Source organism: Ricinus communis, chromosome 1 (genome assembly GCF_019578655.1).
Source record: "Ricinus communis isolate WT05 ecotype wild-type chromosome 1, ASM1957865v1, whole genome shotgun sequence".
NCBI classification, from domain to species: Eukaryota; Viridiplantae; Streptophyta; class Magnoliopsida; order Malpighiales; family Euphorbiaceae; genus Ricinus; species Ricinus communis.
In genome coordinates this window covers 7,190,876-7,204,542 of record NC_063256.1, presented here as the reverse complement: position 1 = coordinate 7,204,542, position 13,667 = coordinate 7,190,876, and the positions used below count along the sequence as shown (strand labels likewise).

General features: G+C 32.8%; 3 protein-coding genes and 3 non-coding genes across 11 annotated transcripts; 3 read left to right on the top strand and 3 right to left on the bottom strand.

Moving 5' to 3' along the window:
* Positions 1–633: 633 nt before the first annotated feature.
* Positions 634–6,853, top strand: LOC8287192 (bifunctional 3-dehydroquinate dehydratase/shikimate dehydrogenase, chloroplastic). 6 transcript variants are annotated; one of them, XM_015720201.3, is made up of 10 exons: positions 634–1,105; positions 4,227–4,397; positions 4,493–4,694; positions 4,769–5,109; positions 5,221–5,284; positions 5,381–5,489; positions 5,590–5,784; positions 5,879–6,027; positions 6,115–6,277; positions 6,455–6,853. In XM_015720201.3, the coding sequence occupies exons 1-10, from the start codon at positions 906–908 to the stop codon at positions 6,496–6,498; spliced, it is 1,638 nt and encodes a 545-aa protein (XP_015575687.2). In that variant the 5' UTR covers positions 634–905; the 3' UTR covers positions 6,499–6,853. The 6 variants fall into 6 exon arrangements, with proteins under 6 accessions (XP_015575687.2, XP_015575688.2, XP_015575689.2 ...); XM_015720202.3 differs by having other exon boundaries at positions 636–1,105; positions 4,227–4,335; positions 4,476–4,694; XM_015720203.3 differs by having other exon boundaries at positions 636–1,105; positions 5,635–5,784.
* A 72-nt stretch (positions 6,854–6,925) lies between these two features.
* LOC8287193 (zerumbone synthase) lies at positions 6,926–8,927 on the bottom strand. The gene is made up of 3 exons (XM_015720205.3): positions 8,722–8,927; positions 8,330–8,389; positions 6,926–7,844 (listed from the first exon to the last, which is right to left on the bottom strand). The coding sequence occupies exons 1-3, from the start codon at positions 8,739–8,741 to the stop codon at positions 7,043–7,045; spliced, it is 882 nt and encodes a 293-aa protein (XP_015575691.1). The 5' UTR covers positions 8,742–8,927; the 3' UTR covers positions 6,926–7,042.
* Positions 8,928–9,250: 323 nt separating this feature from the next.
* Positions 9,251–9,342, top strand: TRNAY-GUA. Its single transcript is given in 2 exon segments — positions 9,251–9,287; positions 9,307–9,342. It is a non-coding gene; the product is annotated as a tRNA-Tyr (tRNA).
* A 1,233-nt stretch (positions 9,343–10,575) lies between these two features.
* LOC112535135 (F-box protein At3g56470) lies at positions 10,576–12,209 on the bottom strand. The gene has a single exon (XM_025157616.2). The coding sequence runs from the start codon at positions 11,682–11,684 to the stop codon at positions 10,788–10,790; it is 897 nt and encodes a 298-aa protein (XP_025013384.2). The 5' UTR covers positions 11,685–12,209; the 3' UTR covers positions 10,576–10,787.
* Positions 12,210–13,171: 962 nt separating this feature from the next.
* TRNAP-UGG lies at positions 13,172–13,243 on the top strand. Its single transcript has one exon. It is a non-coding gene; the product is annotated as a tRNA-Pro (tRNA).
* A 288-nt stretch (positions 13,244–13,531) lies between these two features.
* On the bottom strand, positions 13,532–13,603 carry TRNAP-AGG. Its single transcript has one exon. It is a non-coding gene; the product is annotated as a tRNA-Pro (tRNA).
* Between the last annotated feature and the right edge of the window lie 64 nt (positions 13,604–13,667).

Genomic DNA, 13,667 nt, shown 5'->3' with positions numbered 1-13,667 from the left:
CCTTCTCTAGATGTTAATCATTTTTATAAGCCTTTAAACAAATTTGGCAGTTATATATGAAACATTTTACTCATTATAATATAGAGTTATAATTTATAAAATGAAATATTCTATTAGTTTTTTATATTATTATTGATAATTAAAATAATACTAATAATCGTATCTCACATCAATAAAAACAGATATTAATTATCATGTAAAGATCAATTTTTTAAAATGAGATACAAAAAATTAAAATATATAGATTATTCTTATTTATAATTAGAATAAATTTAAATTAATATATTTTAATGATTATATAAAGATTATTTTTATATAAGTATGGGGATGGTACAAGTTTTATGGACATTAAGAAAAGGTTGAATTCGAAATTATTTACATGACATGATTTCTAACTTAATTAAATTATTATATTTGAATTATAAACATGCAGTTATCTTAAAAGTTTTAAATAGATATTATCATTTTTAAGAGCCGTCCATAATAAATTCTAAATTATTTTAAATTAGTAATATTTAAAAGAATTATGATGTCCAGCAATACGTGGCAATTCCTTATAAGACCTAAGTCTTGTTATCACTGTCATAAACCATAAGTAGTGCGATAGTGACAAATTTCTGCCAAAGCACAATGAATCAAGAAAACGAAATGGCCACCTTTTAATTCAACCTATTATCATTTCGCGAATTAAAATTGTAATATGACAGGAACAGAGAAAAAGGAATTGTAATTTTCTATAAGATCTTGCCTTCAGCTATAAAAAAGACCAAACCCTTCCTGAGCTAGTTCATTGCAAGAAACCGAGAGAGCAGAGCTCAAACTAGTGCGTTCAAAGCATCTGTTCCCCCACCGTCAGTTTCCTGCTCAATTTGTCCGTCTCTTTAACTCTCTTGCGTCTGAAAAATATGGCATTTCAGAACAACCTACTGGTCTGCACGCCATTAGAATGCGAAACGGCCGGGGAAATGTTAAGCTGCATGGAGAAAGCAAGGGGCGAAGGTGCTGACCTTGTGGAGCTTCGCGTTGATTCCATGTCGTTCTCTCACATTTCTCAAGTTGAGAAACTGATTAAGCTCAGAACTTTACCTGCTATTGTTTCTTTCAGGTATCCACTCTTCCTTGATTTTTATGCAGCGGCAGTTGGTTCATGCCATTAATGAATATATGCAAGGAATGCAGCTTTTCTTTCTTTTTCTTTTAATTGTCATTATCTAATTTATTTTTGTACACCGGATACTATTTCTTTGAGTATTTTTTATTATTTAAATTTAAAAAAAAAATCTCCTTTTCATTTGAGCTACTGTTACGGGACAAGTCGGTGAAAGAAATATACTATTCTTTCATTCTCAAAAAGATACCTTATTTTTAATTTATTTGCAAATATAGTTTTTTATCAAAAGCTACCAATTTAAAATATAAATTATCATAATTAATTAAATATGATAATATTTATATTAATTAATGAATGTCTTTTTTATAATAATAATTAAAATAAGAAATGAGCTATTAATTAAGATGGATTAAAATTTAAAATAAAAATTTTGTTCTTAGACAGAGAGCGCTAAAAATGTACAAACATTATGTTCGACTAACAACATGTAACAAAAATACAGCTTCACTTATCAATGATGCATCAAATCTCAAATGTAGCTAACGCCAAATGTCTTGGACTATATTTATTTAGTGCAAATAAAATAATTTGAATTTGAAGATTTTTAGTTTTAAGGATTGATTAAAATGAAAGTTAAATAAATAAGAGAGTACATAGTCCAATTAATAGAATTAAATTTGGTTCCATCTAATTCTAGCCACTTGGTTAGTTGTAACATTCCCTCTTAAGTATAATTGGAATTTAACTTTAACATTCAGTTATCATTTAAAAATTCAATTGAGAGTTAAATAAAGAAAATTTTTTAAAAATATTTTAAAATTAATAAAAATATTATTTTTACTATGTAAATTGTTTTCTTTAAAAATATTGTTTTTCTAATTTTTTTTCAAATTTAAAGTGTGGTTGTTTTTCTATTTTTTTAATTATTCTACTAAAAAATAACTAAAGAAAAATCGTAATTTTGAAAAAAAGTAGTTAAACAATCATATTTTTGGTATTTTAACATAGTAAAAATTAAGAAACTAAAAATATAAATTTAATAAAAAAATTAAAAATATAAATATTTCTGATATTTTTTGAAAAAGTAAGAGAGTGTAGAACTTAACTAATAAAATTGAGCTAGTCCAACCAATACCAGCGTAAATAAAACTAACTACTTAGTTGGCCGGACATTAACTCTTATAAATTATTTGTATTTCTTATTTTTTTAGTAACATGAGATCTACAATTAAAATTACTAATTGTTATGTTATTTTTTTGAAATATTTTTATTAAACTTTCCATAAATACTATAATTTTAAATTTATAATATACCAAAATTAATTATATATGATATATCTATACTAATAAATGTAGAATACTAAATTGATAATTAAAAAATAAAGTTCTTTATAATTTGAAACTAACTAAAAAGAAAAAAAAAATTATTTAGAACTAAGAGAGTTATATATATGTAAGAGGTACAAAAATGTCCTTCAACTTATTAGAAAAGTCCAATTAAGTTTTTATCCATTTTTTGGTTCAATTACACCCATTAACTTTTATAAAATGTCCAATTAAGTTCTCATTCTATTTTTTAGCTTAATTAAACCCATTAATTTTTATAAAAGGTCAAATGAACTAATAATGCTAACAGCGTCCAAAATGCTGTTAAGTGTAAGGATCCTATTATTTTGAGAGTATGAAAAATAACCGCTCTAAATATTTTGAAGTCACGTCTATATCACGTGAAGGAGAAAAAGCTTCTTTTTCTTTTTTATTTTTGACAATATTTTTGTCTTCTTTATCACATTCATTTGTAAGTAGAGGGTGAGTGCAAGTTGTTGAGTTAGACTACATCTCATCACCTCTAATATATTTTTGCAATAAAACTACAAAAATGTACATTTCATGAAGGGAGACCAATCCTGGAAGGAGGTTCTACGATTGTATGAGCTATGATATAAGTTAAATAAAGAAGAAGAAGTGGTTTTCTCTCTCTTTCTCTCTCTCTCTCTCTCTCTCTCACGTGATATAATTGTGACTTTAAAATATTCAGGGAAATTATTATTCGCGCTTTCAAAATAATAGGGTCCTTACACTTAATGACATTTTAGACGCTGTTAGTATTAAGGATTAATGGATCTTTCATAAAAGTTAATGGGTTTAATTAGTAAAAAAATAAAAATTTAATTGGACCTTTTATAAAAATTAATGAGTTTAATTGAAAAAAAAAAAGAATAGAAACTTAATTTAACTTTTCTAATCAATTCAAGGTATTTTTATACTTTCCTTTATATATATAGTTTTGTAAATTAAAAAGACACGTGAAAAGCAGAGGTCTTCATCGAGGCTTGGAACCATAACTTTCTTATCGCATATCGCTGGGTCATCAACCGTATCTCAAAGAAACCATACAGAAATCATATTTGTCTCTTACCTTCGTAGAATTGTGACGTCTCTGTTTTCACGTGCTTACCCACACCATTCTGGACCTGTGCACACCCAGATTCTTGGATCCTTGTTTGATTCCAATAATTGAATAAAAGTATTTGATATTCTGACCCCTCATTTTAGTTACAAAATAAACCCTTTTTTTTTTCAATTACAGTAAAACCCCACAAATTAATTTCTTTCTATATTTATGAAATTCTTAAAAGTTTCTATATGTCATACTAATAATATAAATTTAACAAATCACACATTACATGAAATATGAATTTAATCTTTGAAGTTGAAAACTTGGTGGATCTAATCTTTGATTTTTCGTAATACCTTAACAAGTTGTAATGTTGTTTTCCTAGCAAGAAAAATTATTCAGTATTATTGTCGCTTTGATGGGTTTTGTTTACATGAAACAGATTCCGAAACAACACCGATATCATCTTAAACTGCAATAAATTAATACGGAATAATGAGATATCACTAAATTTATAGTTTTTTTTTTTATCGCAAGCTATTAATTTACAGGTGTTACTATATTCTCATGGGTTCTCTATCAATGATTTTGAATGATGTTAGAACTAACTTTGCTCGGTTATTAGTAAAGGTTTGTTGTTTTAGTTGATTTAACAAACTGAAATTAAATAAAGGCAAGATCATGTAATGTAATGCCATATCTATTGTTCTTGCACAGGTCCAAAACATCAAAGATCTCAAGCAATGGGGACAGCAAGAAAACTTGTTTGCAAGTACTGAGCTTGGCCCTGGACTTAGATGTTGAATTTGTCGAAATGGAATACGAGGTAGTCACTCGATCACGTATACCTTGCCTGCCTTCATTTAAGATTGTTCTGTCTCAAAGTGCGTAAGTATTCACGTCACTCGCTGGAATTAATCTCTTGTTTTCATTGGTGAATAAATGGATCCATATATATATCTTTAGGTTGCTTCTGATGTCAGCATGGCTGAATATATATACAACCGATCCAGTGGTAAATTGATTGTTTCAAGCTATGTGAATGGAGGGAAACCTTCCGCGGAGAAACTTGGTAATCTAATTGCTAATCTGCAATCTACTGGGGCAGATGTGATCAAGCTAGTTATCAATGTGGATTACATCACGGATTTGGCACCTGTTTTTAAGATGCTTGCTCACTGCCAGGTACTTTCTTTAATCAATGTAATGTTGATTAGCATTTCAGCATGCGTGCCTGCTGAGTCATTTTCTATCTGCAGGTACCCTTGATTGCTCTTGCAGTAGGCAGTAGAGGCCTTATAAGCCAACTGTTGGGCCCTAAGTTCGGTGGGTTTTTGGTATATGGATCCCTACGGGATAAGGCAGTCCCTGGCATGCCAACTCTATTCAGTCTGAGGCATGTTTATAAGCTTGAATATATAAATTCAGACACCAAAGTGTTTGGTCTAATTTCAAATCCAGTTGGCCATAGTAAAGGTCCTATTCTTCACAATCCTGCCTTTAGACACACAGGATACAATGGCATTTATGTTCCTATGCAAGTGGATGATATCAAAGAATTTTTTAGAACTTATACAAGCACTGACTTTGCTGGTTTTAGGTATACATCCATTTTATTTTCCATACCCCATCTGTAGCTTTTACGCTCATTTTCATTATGTAAATAAGAAGCTTCCTTCTGATACATTGGCCATTTCCTTGACGGGTGTAGTGTTGGAATTCCACACAAGGAAGCAGCAGTCAGCTGCTGTGATGAAGTCCATCCACTGGCTAAGGTCAGGAAACTATTCCTTTCCAGATTAGGCCTGTTAGTAATTCTTGGTTATTGGATAGGATTTACCTTATAAATTGTGGCATTGCTTGTCAATCAGTCCATAGGAGCTGTAAATACTATAGTAAGGAGACCTACTGATGGGAAGCTAGTTGGTTATAATACAGATTGTGAGGCTTCTATTACTGCAATAGAGGATGCACTAAGAGGTATTAGTAGATTATCTTTAGTTCTTTTAAGAATACATTTCATCTTCATAAACAATTGATTTCTTTGTTCCCCAAGAAATAATACTGGGTTTTGATCCAGCAAGAACGGAGATAAACTTATGCATTGATTTCTGTGGAAAATCAGAAAGACGGCCTACTAACAGGGGAGCATTAGATACTTCACCTCTAGCTGGGAAAACTTTTGTGTTGATTGGAGCTGGAGGAGCAGGAAGAGCACTTGCTTTTGGTGCCAGTAGCAGAGGGGCTCGAGTTGTTGTTTTCAACCGTAATTTTGGTGAGCAAGGCTTTTTTAAGCTTGTTTTTCTACCTTGGAAATGATATGATTCACATTTCTTCTGCGTCTAATTATGTTGTTATCTTTTGGAAAGAGAGAGCAAAGTCTCTTGCAAATGCAGTTTCAGGAGAAGCACTACCATATAAAGCACTGGACAGATTCCAGCGGGAGAATGACATGATTCTTGCAAATGCTTCTGCTGTCGGAATGGAACCTAATACGCACCAGAGTCCTGTTTCAAAGGTTCTTTTCTGTCACTGTCTCTTCATGAGCGTGTAATTGAGATTTTACACTAATTCCTACATCCTTCACGTTTCTGCGAGTCTTCAGGAGGCCTTGAAATCATATGAGTTGGTATTTGATGCGGTTTACACACCTAGAAATACAAGGCTCTTGCAAGAGGCTAAGGAGGTTGGTGCAGTGGTGGTGAGTGGGGTTGAGATGTTCATCAGGCAGGCCCTTGGTCAATTCAGGCTGTTTACTGGCGGCTTAGGTATCAATCCTTTCAACTCATCAACTTTTCAACTTCCCTGAATAATTTACATATGCAGAACTCTCTCTCTCTCTCTCTCTCTCTCTCTCTAGCTGCCTCTTAGGGGCATTTGATGCTAAAATTCATAGTGATAGTAGTATTTGTGTCTATAACATTCATTTTGCTTCCGGTTTGCAGCTCCAGAGGCATTCATGCGCAAGCTCGTCTTGGAACAATTCTAATTGCAGGCCCTCAACATGCTTCGTACATATTTCTGATATAGAGTTCTTCATGATTTTCCTCTAAGCTAGTGAGGTAATGAAATTGTGCAGCGTTCTGCTTGTTGCTGTGGCCAGAAGGGTCGAATTCGCTATATCAGAATCTGTAATATATCAAGTAAAACTTATGGAGAATGAAGCCAGCCATTCGCCTAAAATGCCTATTGTGGTCACTCTTGATGATAAACAATTATGTCTAGTTTGGTTACCTACAAGCCTATCTCTTAAGGTTGTAGCATTGCACCTTCTTTTCCTTTTTCTTTAATATTTTCAGAATAAGTTTATCAACAAATTACGATGGAATGCTGTTGAGTTGGAACTGGAAGTACGACAGGAAATCCCCCCCATGTTCAACCAATGTTCCAAATATGTTAACCCAGAAGATGCAATGTAGAAAACTTCCTCTAAGTTGCATAGTGAAATTGCAAAAACAAAAGGAGGAAGTACTTGGTATTCATTTTCATTCGACTGGTTAACGCTTCTAAATCTTCATAAAATGAGCTTTGCATTACACCTCATCTGGTGCGGGAAATCCCAGACTCTTGGATGTTGTAAAACCTCCATCTACCACCAAATTATGCCCACTAACATACTTTGCATCATCGGATGCAAGATAAAATGCAGCATTAGCTATATCAATTGGCTCACAGTTGGCCCCCTTTAGCATACCAGTGTTATGGAGAATTTCCACAAGCCTTTGAGGATCAACACCTGGATACAGTTGATACAATTCTTTCATGACAAATGGAGTTGGAATCGCGAAAGGCGATATGCAGTTGACTCTGATACCATACTGGCATAGCTCTGCTGCAACAGACTTAACAATGCCTATAACAGTAGCTTTGGACACAGAGTATGTGTGCTGTGCTGTCCCACCTAATATTCCTGTAATACTCGCTGTGCAAAGAATGGAGCCAGTTCTTCGTGGGATCATCACACGCGACGCATGTTTGATCCCAGCCATTATTCCTCGCACGTTAATGTTCATGACTCTATCAAACGCTGCAAGGTCAAGGTCCACAATACTGCGAGGAGTGTTGCAGGCTACTCCTGCATTGTTGTACATGATATCGAGTTGGTTGAACTTAGAGATGGCAAAATCTACAGCATTTGATATATCTGCTTCTTTAGTTACATCACAGACAATAAAGGCTGCATCGGGTCCAAGTTCTTGCGCAGTATCTTGGCCAAGTTGGTGTTGAATATCAGCAAGAACAACTTTTGCACCATTATTGATGAATTTGGCCGCAGTTGCCTTCCCAATACCACTTGCTGCTCCAGTGATCAGGGCTACCTTGCCCTCTAGCTTGCTATGCCACAGCATAAGAGAATGCTTAGAATCAAATGTATCAACCATCTTCATCAATATGAATTATGATTTTATTTTAGTTAATTGGTTTTCAAGCTTGTATGCAGAAGTTGGAAACATGTTCCTATAGTGGCCCTTTGCCATTCTGAGCAAAAAATTTAAGGACTTATTTCTTTTTGCCCCAAAGATAATCCAATGTTCATTAAAATGATGAGCTAGGAATTATAACAAGTCATTCAGGCACCTCAATTGGGCTTGAACATTATAGTAAAAGCAGTCATCAACAAGGGCTTTTCTTGCCAACTCATGGCCGGCCAGGTAACCGAAAAATGCTAAAACAAAAACTAGACCCTAAAAGAAAGACGACTAAAGCAACTGGTTGCAATAAAAAGAAAAGCAAAAAATTCCAGAAAAGGGCGATATGTAGCATCTTCCAAATTCATATGCAAATTATAAATGAAAGGAAATGAATAAGATTTCACAAACCTTCCAATCTGGGTAGAAAATCTCTTGATGACTGATACTCTTGATATTGATGCACTTCTACTGTTATAGTAATAATGGCAACAAAAATTAGCTGTATTCAACATACATTTCAACACCTTACTTTTACTTGCAGTCATTCACATCTAACATCTTATAATTGCAGATTAACTAGTCAATTGACTCGTTTATCTAAACTCATCAACAAAAAGAACAAAGTCGAACTCAAAACATCACAGTAGCACAAGCAGAGTAGCCTTTCTATTCCAATTTTGTTCAGATAGGTTACACACCAAACAATATCACAAAGATTAAAGAAAAAGGGGGAGAAAATAAGCAAAAACAGAAGCTTTAACTAATTTTTTTAATGTAAAGGATGGAAAGAGAAAACTTGCCTAAATCCAACATTAAACATACTTCCACAGCACAACTGAGAACACAGATCAGAAACAGAGGGCTTATCAATTTACTGTGCCACAAGGGTACTTGACAGGATTAATTCATGAACCTTCTCTTTCTTTCTTTGGGCTAAAAATTCACGCGCCTTAAGCTAATATAAATGACCGGAAGAATATATGCACTTGCAAGTTGCAACTTCTTTTAATGGATAATAAGACAAGAGTTCGCAATTATAGGAGTGATATCATATCATATGGCCATTGATGCATTATTATGTACTTATCCAACCCAACACAGTACACGCGTGCACACCAGGGCGCTAAGCCAACTTAAATTTAAGCTCTGGGGTCCATTTCTCGACAATTATTTTTTCTTATGGAATGATTTTGTCAATTTTTTTTTATTTTCTAAAATATCAGTCAAAGTTTTTTTGAAAAGTATTCAAAATATAATTTTGCTCACTCAAAACAGACTTGAAAATGAAAATAACTGTCAATAAAATTATAAGGCAAGGCAGTTCCAAAACCGACCTTAGCTCAGTTGGTAGAGCGGAGGACTGTAGTCGGTCAAATCCACAGCTAATCCTTAGGTCGCTGGTTCGAATCCGGCAGGTCGGATAAGTTTTTTTTTTTTTTTTTTTAAATTTTTAAAGTAATTCTTGTTTTTCATTTATTTATTTATTTTGGAAATAATGTCTTTGAAATCCCTCCACAAGATGCATCATCCTCCATGGCCACGATCATCTGTTTCTTCAGTCCACTAATTACATTAGTTAGTCTCTGCTGAAAGGAAATGGAAGCTTCAGCTAATCTGGGTATACCGCCTTCTTCAAGTTCTTAATAATTGGGTATGAAAATCCACTAACGTTTATACACGCATATTCACTTCCATGCTAGATTTGTTTTTCTGTGTTAACGATACCATGACAGTATAATTTTCATTGCATCTTATCTTGAAAAAAAGCTAGCTAGTGAGGAACCCTACACCAAAGACAATGTTTTCCCAGTTGGAAAAAGATACCAAGCTCAAAAACCCTAAACATTTATTTTTCCCGGAAAGTATCTACTCATTATCATTTACATGTACTTTTTATATAGATTTGTTAGTTCTTTCATTCCCATCCTAGTAGAAAACTAATTAAACCGTTTTTGTTGGCGGTAAGTTTAATCATCTTAATTCGATTTAATATTTGTGGAGATTTTAGAAAAATTATAAAATGAGATATTTTAATTTTTAAAATAAAAATTAATTTACTAAAATAATAGTTTAACTTGTAAAAATTTAAAAAAAAAATTGTGCCACTTTACTATTGATCTTTAGAAAAAATATTATAAAATTCTTTTCAAAAATTAATAGTTTCTAGTATGTTAATATTTTCTATTTTCTTATTTTAATTTAATAAATTAATTTTGTGTCTTTTTTTGTCAATTTAAATTTTATACTTCATATTTTGTAGGCTATATATTATTGAATCGGTACTTATATATATATATATTAGAAAAGAAAAGTTTATCAAAATCCTCAAAGTTTTGTTTGAAAATAAAACTTTTATTCTTGATGATGCTGAAAAATTACATCCTATATTAGTTTGGTGCTAAAATGATAAAAGTCTCTTTTAATTTAATTTAAATTTAAATTTCAAATACTAGACTTAAATATACAGAAAACTCTTAATATTTTATCTATTTATTAGTTATTTCCTATTATATTGCTGGTCTTGTTCCTAGAAGTTATAACAGGAGGGTTGATTGGGTAGCCTCCTCTCCTCAACTCTGAAAAACTCTATTCCTAGGTGGTGGGTCGTTGGATTGCTACTTCTTTATGTAATTTACGTATGTAATAAACAAATTCTAAATTAACTTTAGATAAATATTCATAAAAAAAAAGTAATAGCCAGATACATGGAAATAATGAGATGTTAACTAAAGAAAGTATTGAGTTCCTTAAATAGTTTAAAATGAACAAACAAAAGATTTTATAAAATTCGAAACTCCAAAATTATCCAAGACATGCACTGAAAGAATATCCAAGAACTAAAAAAAGAATCAAAATTATTTAAAACCTACCAGCTTTGGTTTGGAGGAAGAATAAAGAATCGAGGATGGATCCATACACCTTTAACCCTACGGGTCACAGATCCTCCGGTTGCATCGATGCTTTCACTAAAAATGACCCTATCTAGATTTTTTGTTCCTATTTTAAATGCCGACCCACAAATGGTAACCGAAACATCTCCTTCTAAGTCAAGCTTTTCTCTTAAATCTCTTTCTTGGAAGTAACTGCTTGCCATGCAAAACTTCAGAAATGGAGCATGAGGGACAGGGTAATGAAGTATCGTATGCTTTTTCCACATTGAAGTCTTAAAGGAATAGGTGATTAGTATTTGTGTGCGAGCGTCCATAATGTGTAGCTCATCGTCATAATAAGCTACACATTTGATTTTGTCAAGTTCTCCTACAGACGTGTGGGAGTAAGTATGCTTTGTCCATTCTTTGTCTCCTCGGAGAAGAACATACAGTTGGATCATTTCTGGTGACGATGTTTCATCCCTGCATACGATGGAAACAAAGCAATCTTGGGATGTGGGTGCTGATGGAAATGCAGCCAAGTGATTAGGAACCGATGCCAGGTTCTGCAACTTTGGAAGGTCTATTTTCGCACGGGAAAATGGACAGAAGAAGTAAATGGAGTAGTCCTCTTCTCGGAGCAGAAGAAGCCAACCTTTTTTTGAGGCTATGCAAGTGGCACCATTCATTTCTGGAATGTTGATGGTGTATTTATTGCCAGTTCTGCTTAGCAGGAGGCACTGGGAAGCTTCTCCACCGTAAAGTAGAAACCAAGGTTCTCTTAACGGTGAGGATTCTATCTCAGCTGAAGCTGTCGCCGAGGCAGACTTCCAATCCTTACAAACACTGCGGAAACTGATGAGGTCAATTATGCCTAATCTACCAGCAATCATTGGTAAAATATCAAGGGGAAGATCAGACCATTTTCTTTCGGCTGCCTTGTCATCAACGATATCCCTGCCAAGATTTTTCCTTCAGTAAATTAACATGTATTTATACTTCTCCAACACATCTTGATAACAGATAACAAGCTAATTAAGCAGAAATGAGAATTCAGAATGCATGTCTGGGAACTTCACAGTTATGCATTACCCTTATTTTGTTACTGGAATTATATTTATGGCTAAAGACTTTATAGAGTAAAAAAAAAAAAAAAAAACACCTGAAAACAGAAAAAAAAAAGTGATTAATTAAAAGGATGTCGTATTAATATCAAAAAGACAGTTTGGTTAACATCGGAGGGTAGCAACCCAGCAACTAGGAATAGTATCCTTCAAAGTTGTTTTTGCTACCCAATCTGCAATCAGAGCAACAGAATTACATTACCTGTTTACAAAAGCAAAAGAACTGTGTGGTATAAATTAATTCTATAAAAAAAGGAAGTTTAAATAGCCAAATATGATTAAAAATGGTCCTCCTTCAATCCATTCGCAATGTAAAAGATCTCTTGTTGACAATATTGGAAGATTGTTTTTTTTTCCTAAAAGAAGTTCCTTGGGACTATCTGTGCTGAAGCCTTAACTGTATAATAGTTATTATTGTTTTCATTTACAATTGTCAGGAAATCTAGTGCGTGAAGGTAACTATATATCAAACTCAATTTCTGTGATATTTTTCAGAATGTATAAAACTTGAATCCAGACGAAAAGCCATAATAATAATGAATATAATATTTTGATTCGATGGACATCCATACTAGATGGAGGCGGTAGCTAGCAAGTTTCCAGGATAGTAAGCTTGAGAAGAGTACATGACTGTAAGTTAATTATATAAGCATTACATAAGAATAAGGACCTTAATCATATAACATCAACATGGGGATCATAAAATTGAAGAAAAAGTATATTACCTTTGGAGTTCTGCCGAAGTATCCTTATTCTCACTTGCAGACTCCATCTTGGATGAATTTTGAGGTTTTTTTTTTCTTTTTCTTTGTGGGGTTCGGATCTTTTGCCAGATTTCAATTTATAAGAATTAAGACTTTTGAATCTCAGACTTTTTAGTTACGTTACGATTCTAAAGTTTATTGTACATAAGAATTCAGTTAGCTTTAAACTTATAAATTTTATAATTTTCCAAATATAATTTTCAAAAATTTTAATATTTGGTTAAACATCATAAGGTAAATATTCTCAAAAAAAAAAAAAAACATGATATATTATATTTGAGGAATCTAAACTGTTTAATTGAAAACAAAAACAATATTTAAATAAAGTTGAAACATACTTATTCAATTACTGGATAATAAGATCTTAACCATTTATTATACTCGAATATTAGTTGATTTAAAATATTTTATTTATAAAATCACCTAAACCTTAAGAATTCTAGCTATAACCTTGTTCTTAGGATTTATTTTTGGCTAACGAAAAAACAAGTTGGGCGTTTGGTCTAGTGGTATGATTCTCGCTTTGGGTGCGAGAGGTCCCGAGTTCGATTCTCGGAACGCCCCCTTTTTTTCCAAATGTTGACTCCATGATTGGTTCTATTCCCTTTCACAATTGGGGGCACTTTCGTCTCGGACGCCCTTCTTTTCCTAATGTTGACTCCTTGGTTCTATTCCCTTTTACAAAAAAATTGGAAACAAATCTGAAATAAGTTAAAGGACCTGAAAGTAGAAAATGTAATTTTTTTTTATAAAAAATTAACAACAAATCTGAAATAAGTTAAGGACCTGAAAGTAAAAAATGTAATTGTTTTTTTAATTTTACAAAAAAATGATAAAAGAATGTTAAAAGAGGGGGCATTCCGAGAATTGAACTCGGGACCTCTCGCACCCTAAGCGAGAATCATACCACTAGACCAAATGCCCATTTTGTTATGAGCCCAATAAATATTTACCAAAGTCTGAGATTTCCTTAACTTGGTTGCTTTTC

Bases quoted from the DNA above. Each gene is read 5' to 3' on its own strand.
- LOC8287192 (XM_015720201.3), top strand. From the start codon at position 906: ATGGCATTTCAGAACAACCTACTGGTCTGCACGCCATTAGAATGCGAA. The intron at 5,490-5,589 runs GTATTAGTAGAT...GTTTTGATCCAG, and splicing joins AATAGAGGATGCACTAAGAG to CAAGAACGGAGATAAACTTA. The intron at 6,278-6,454 runs GTATCAATCCTT...TCCGGTTTGCAG, and splicing joins GCTGTTTACTGGCGGCTTAG to CTCCAGAGGCATTCATGCGC.
- LOC8287193 (XM_015720205.3), bottom strand. From the start codon at position 8,741: ATGTTTAATGTTGGATTTAG. The intron at 8,390-8,721 runs GCAAGTTTTCTC...TTACTATAACAG, and splicing joins ATGTTTAATGTTGGATTTAG to TAGAAGTGCATCAATATCAA. The intron at 7,845-8,329 runs GTTTGTGAAATC...GCTGTGGCATAG, and splicing joins TTTTCTACCCAGATTGGAAG to CAAGCTAGAGGGCAAGGTAG.
- LOC112535135 (XM_025157616.2), bottom strand. From the start codon at position 11,684: ATGATTGCTGGTAGATTAGGCATAATTGACCTCATCAGTTTCCGCAGT.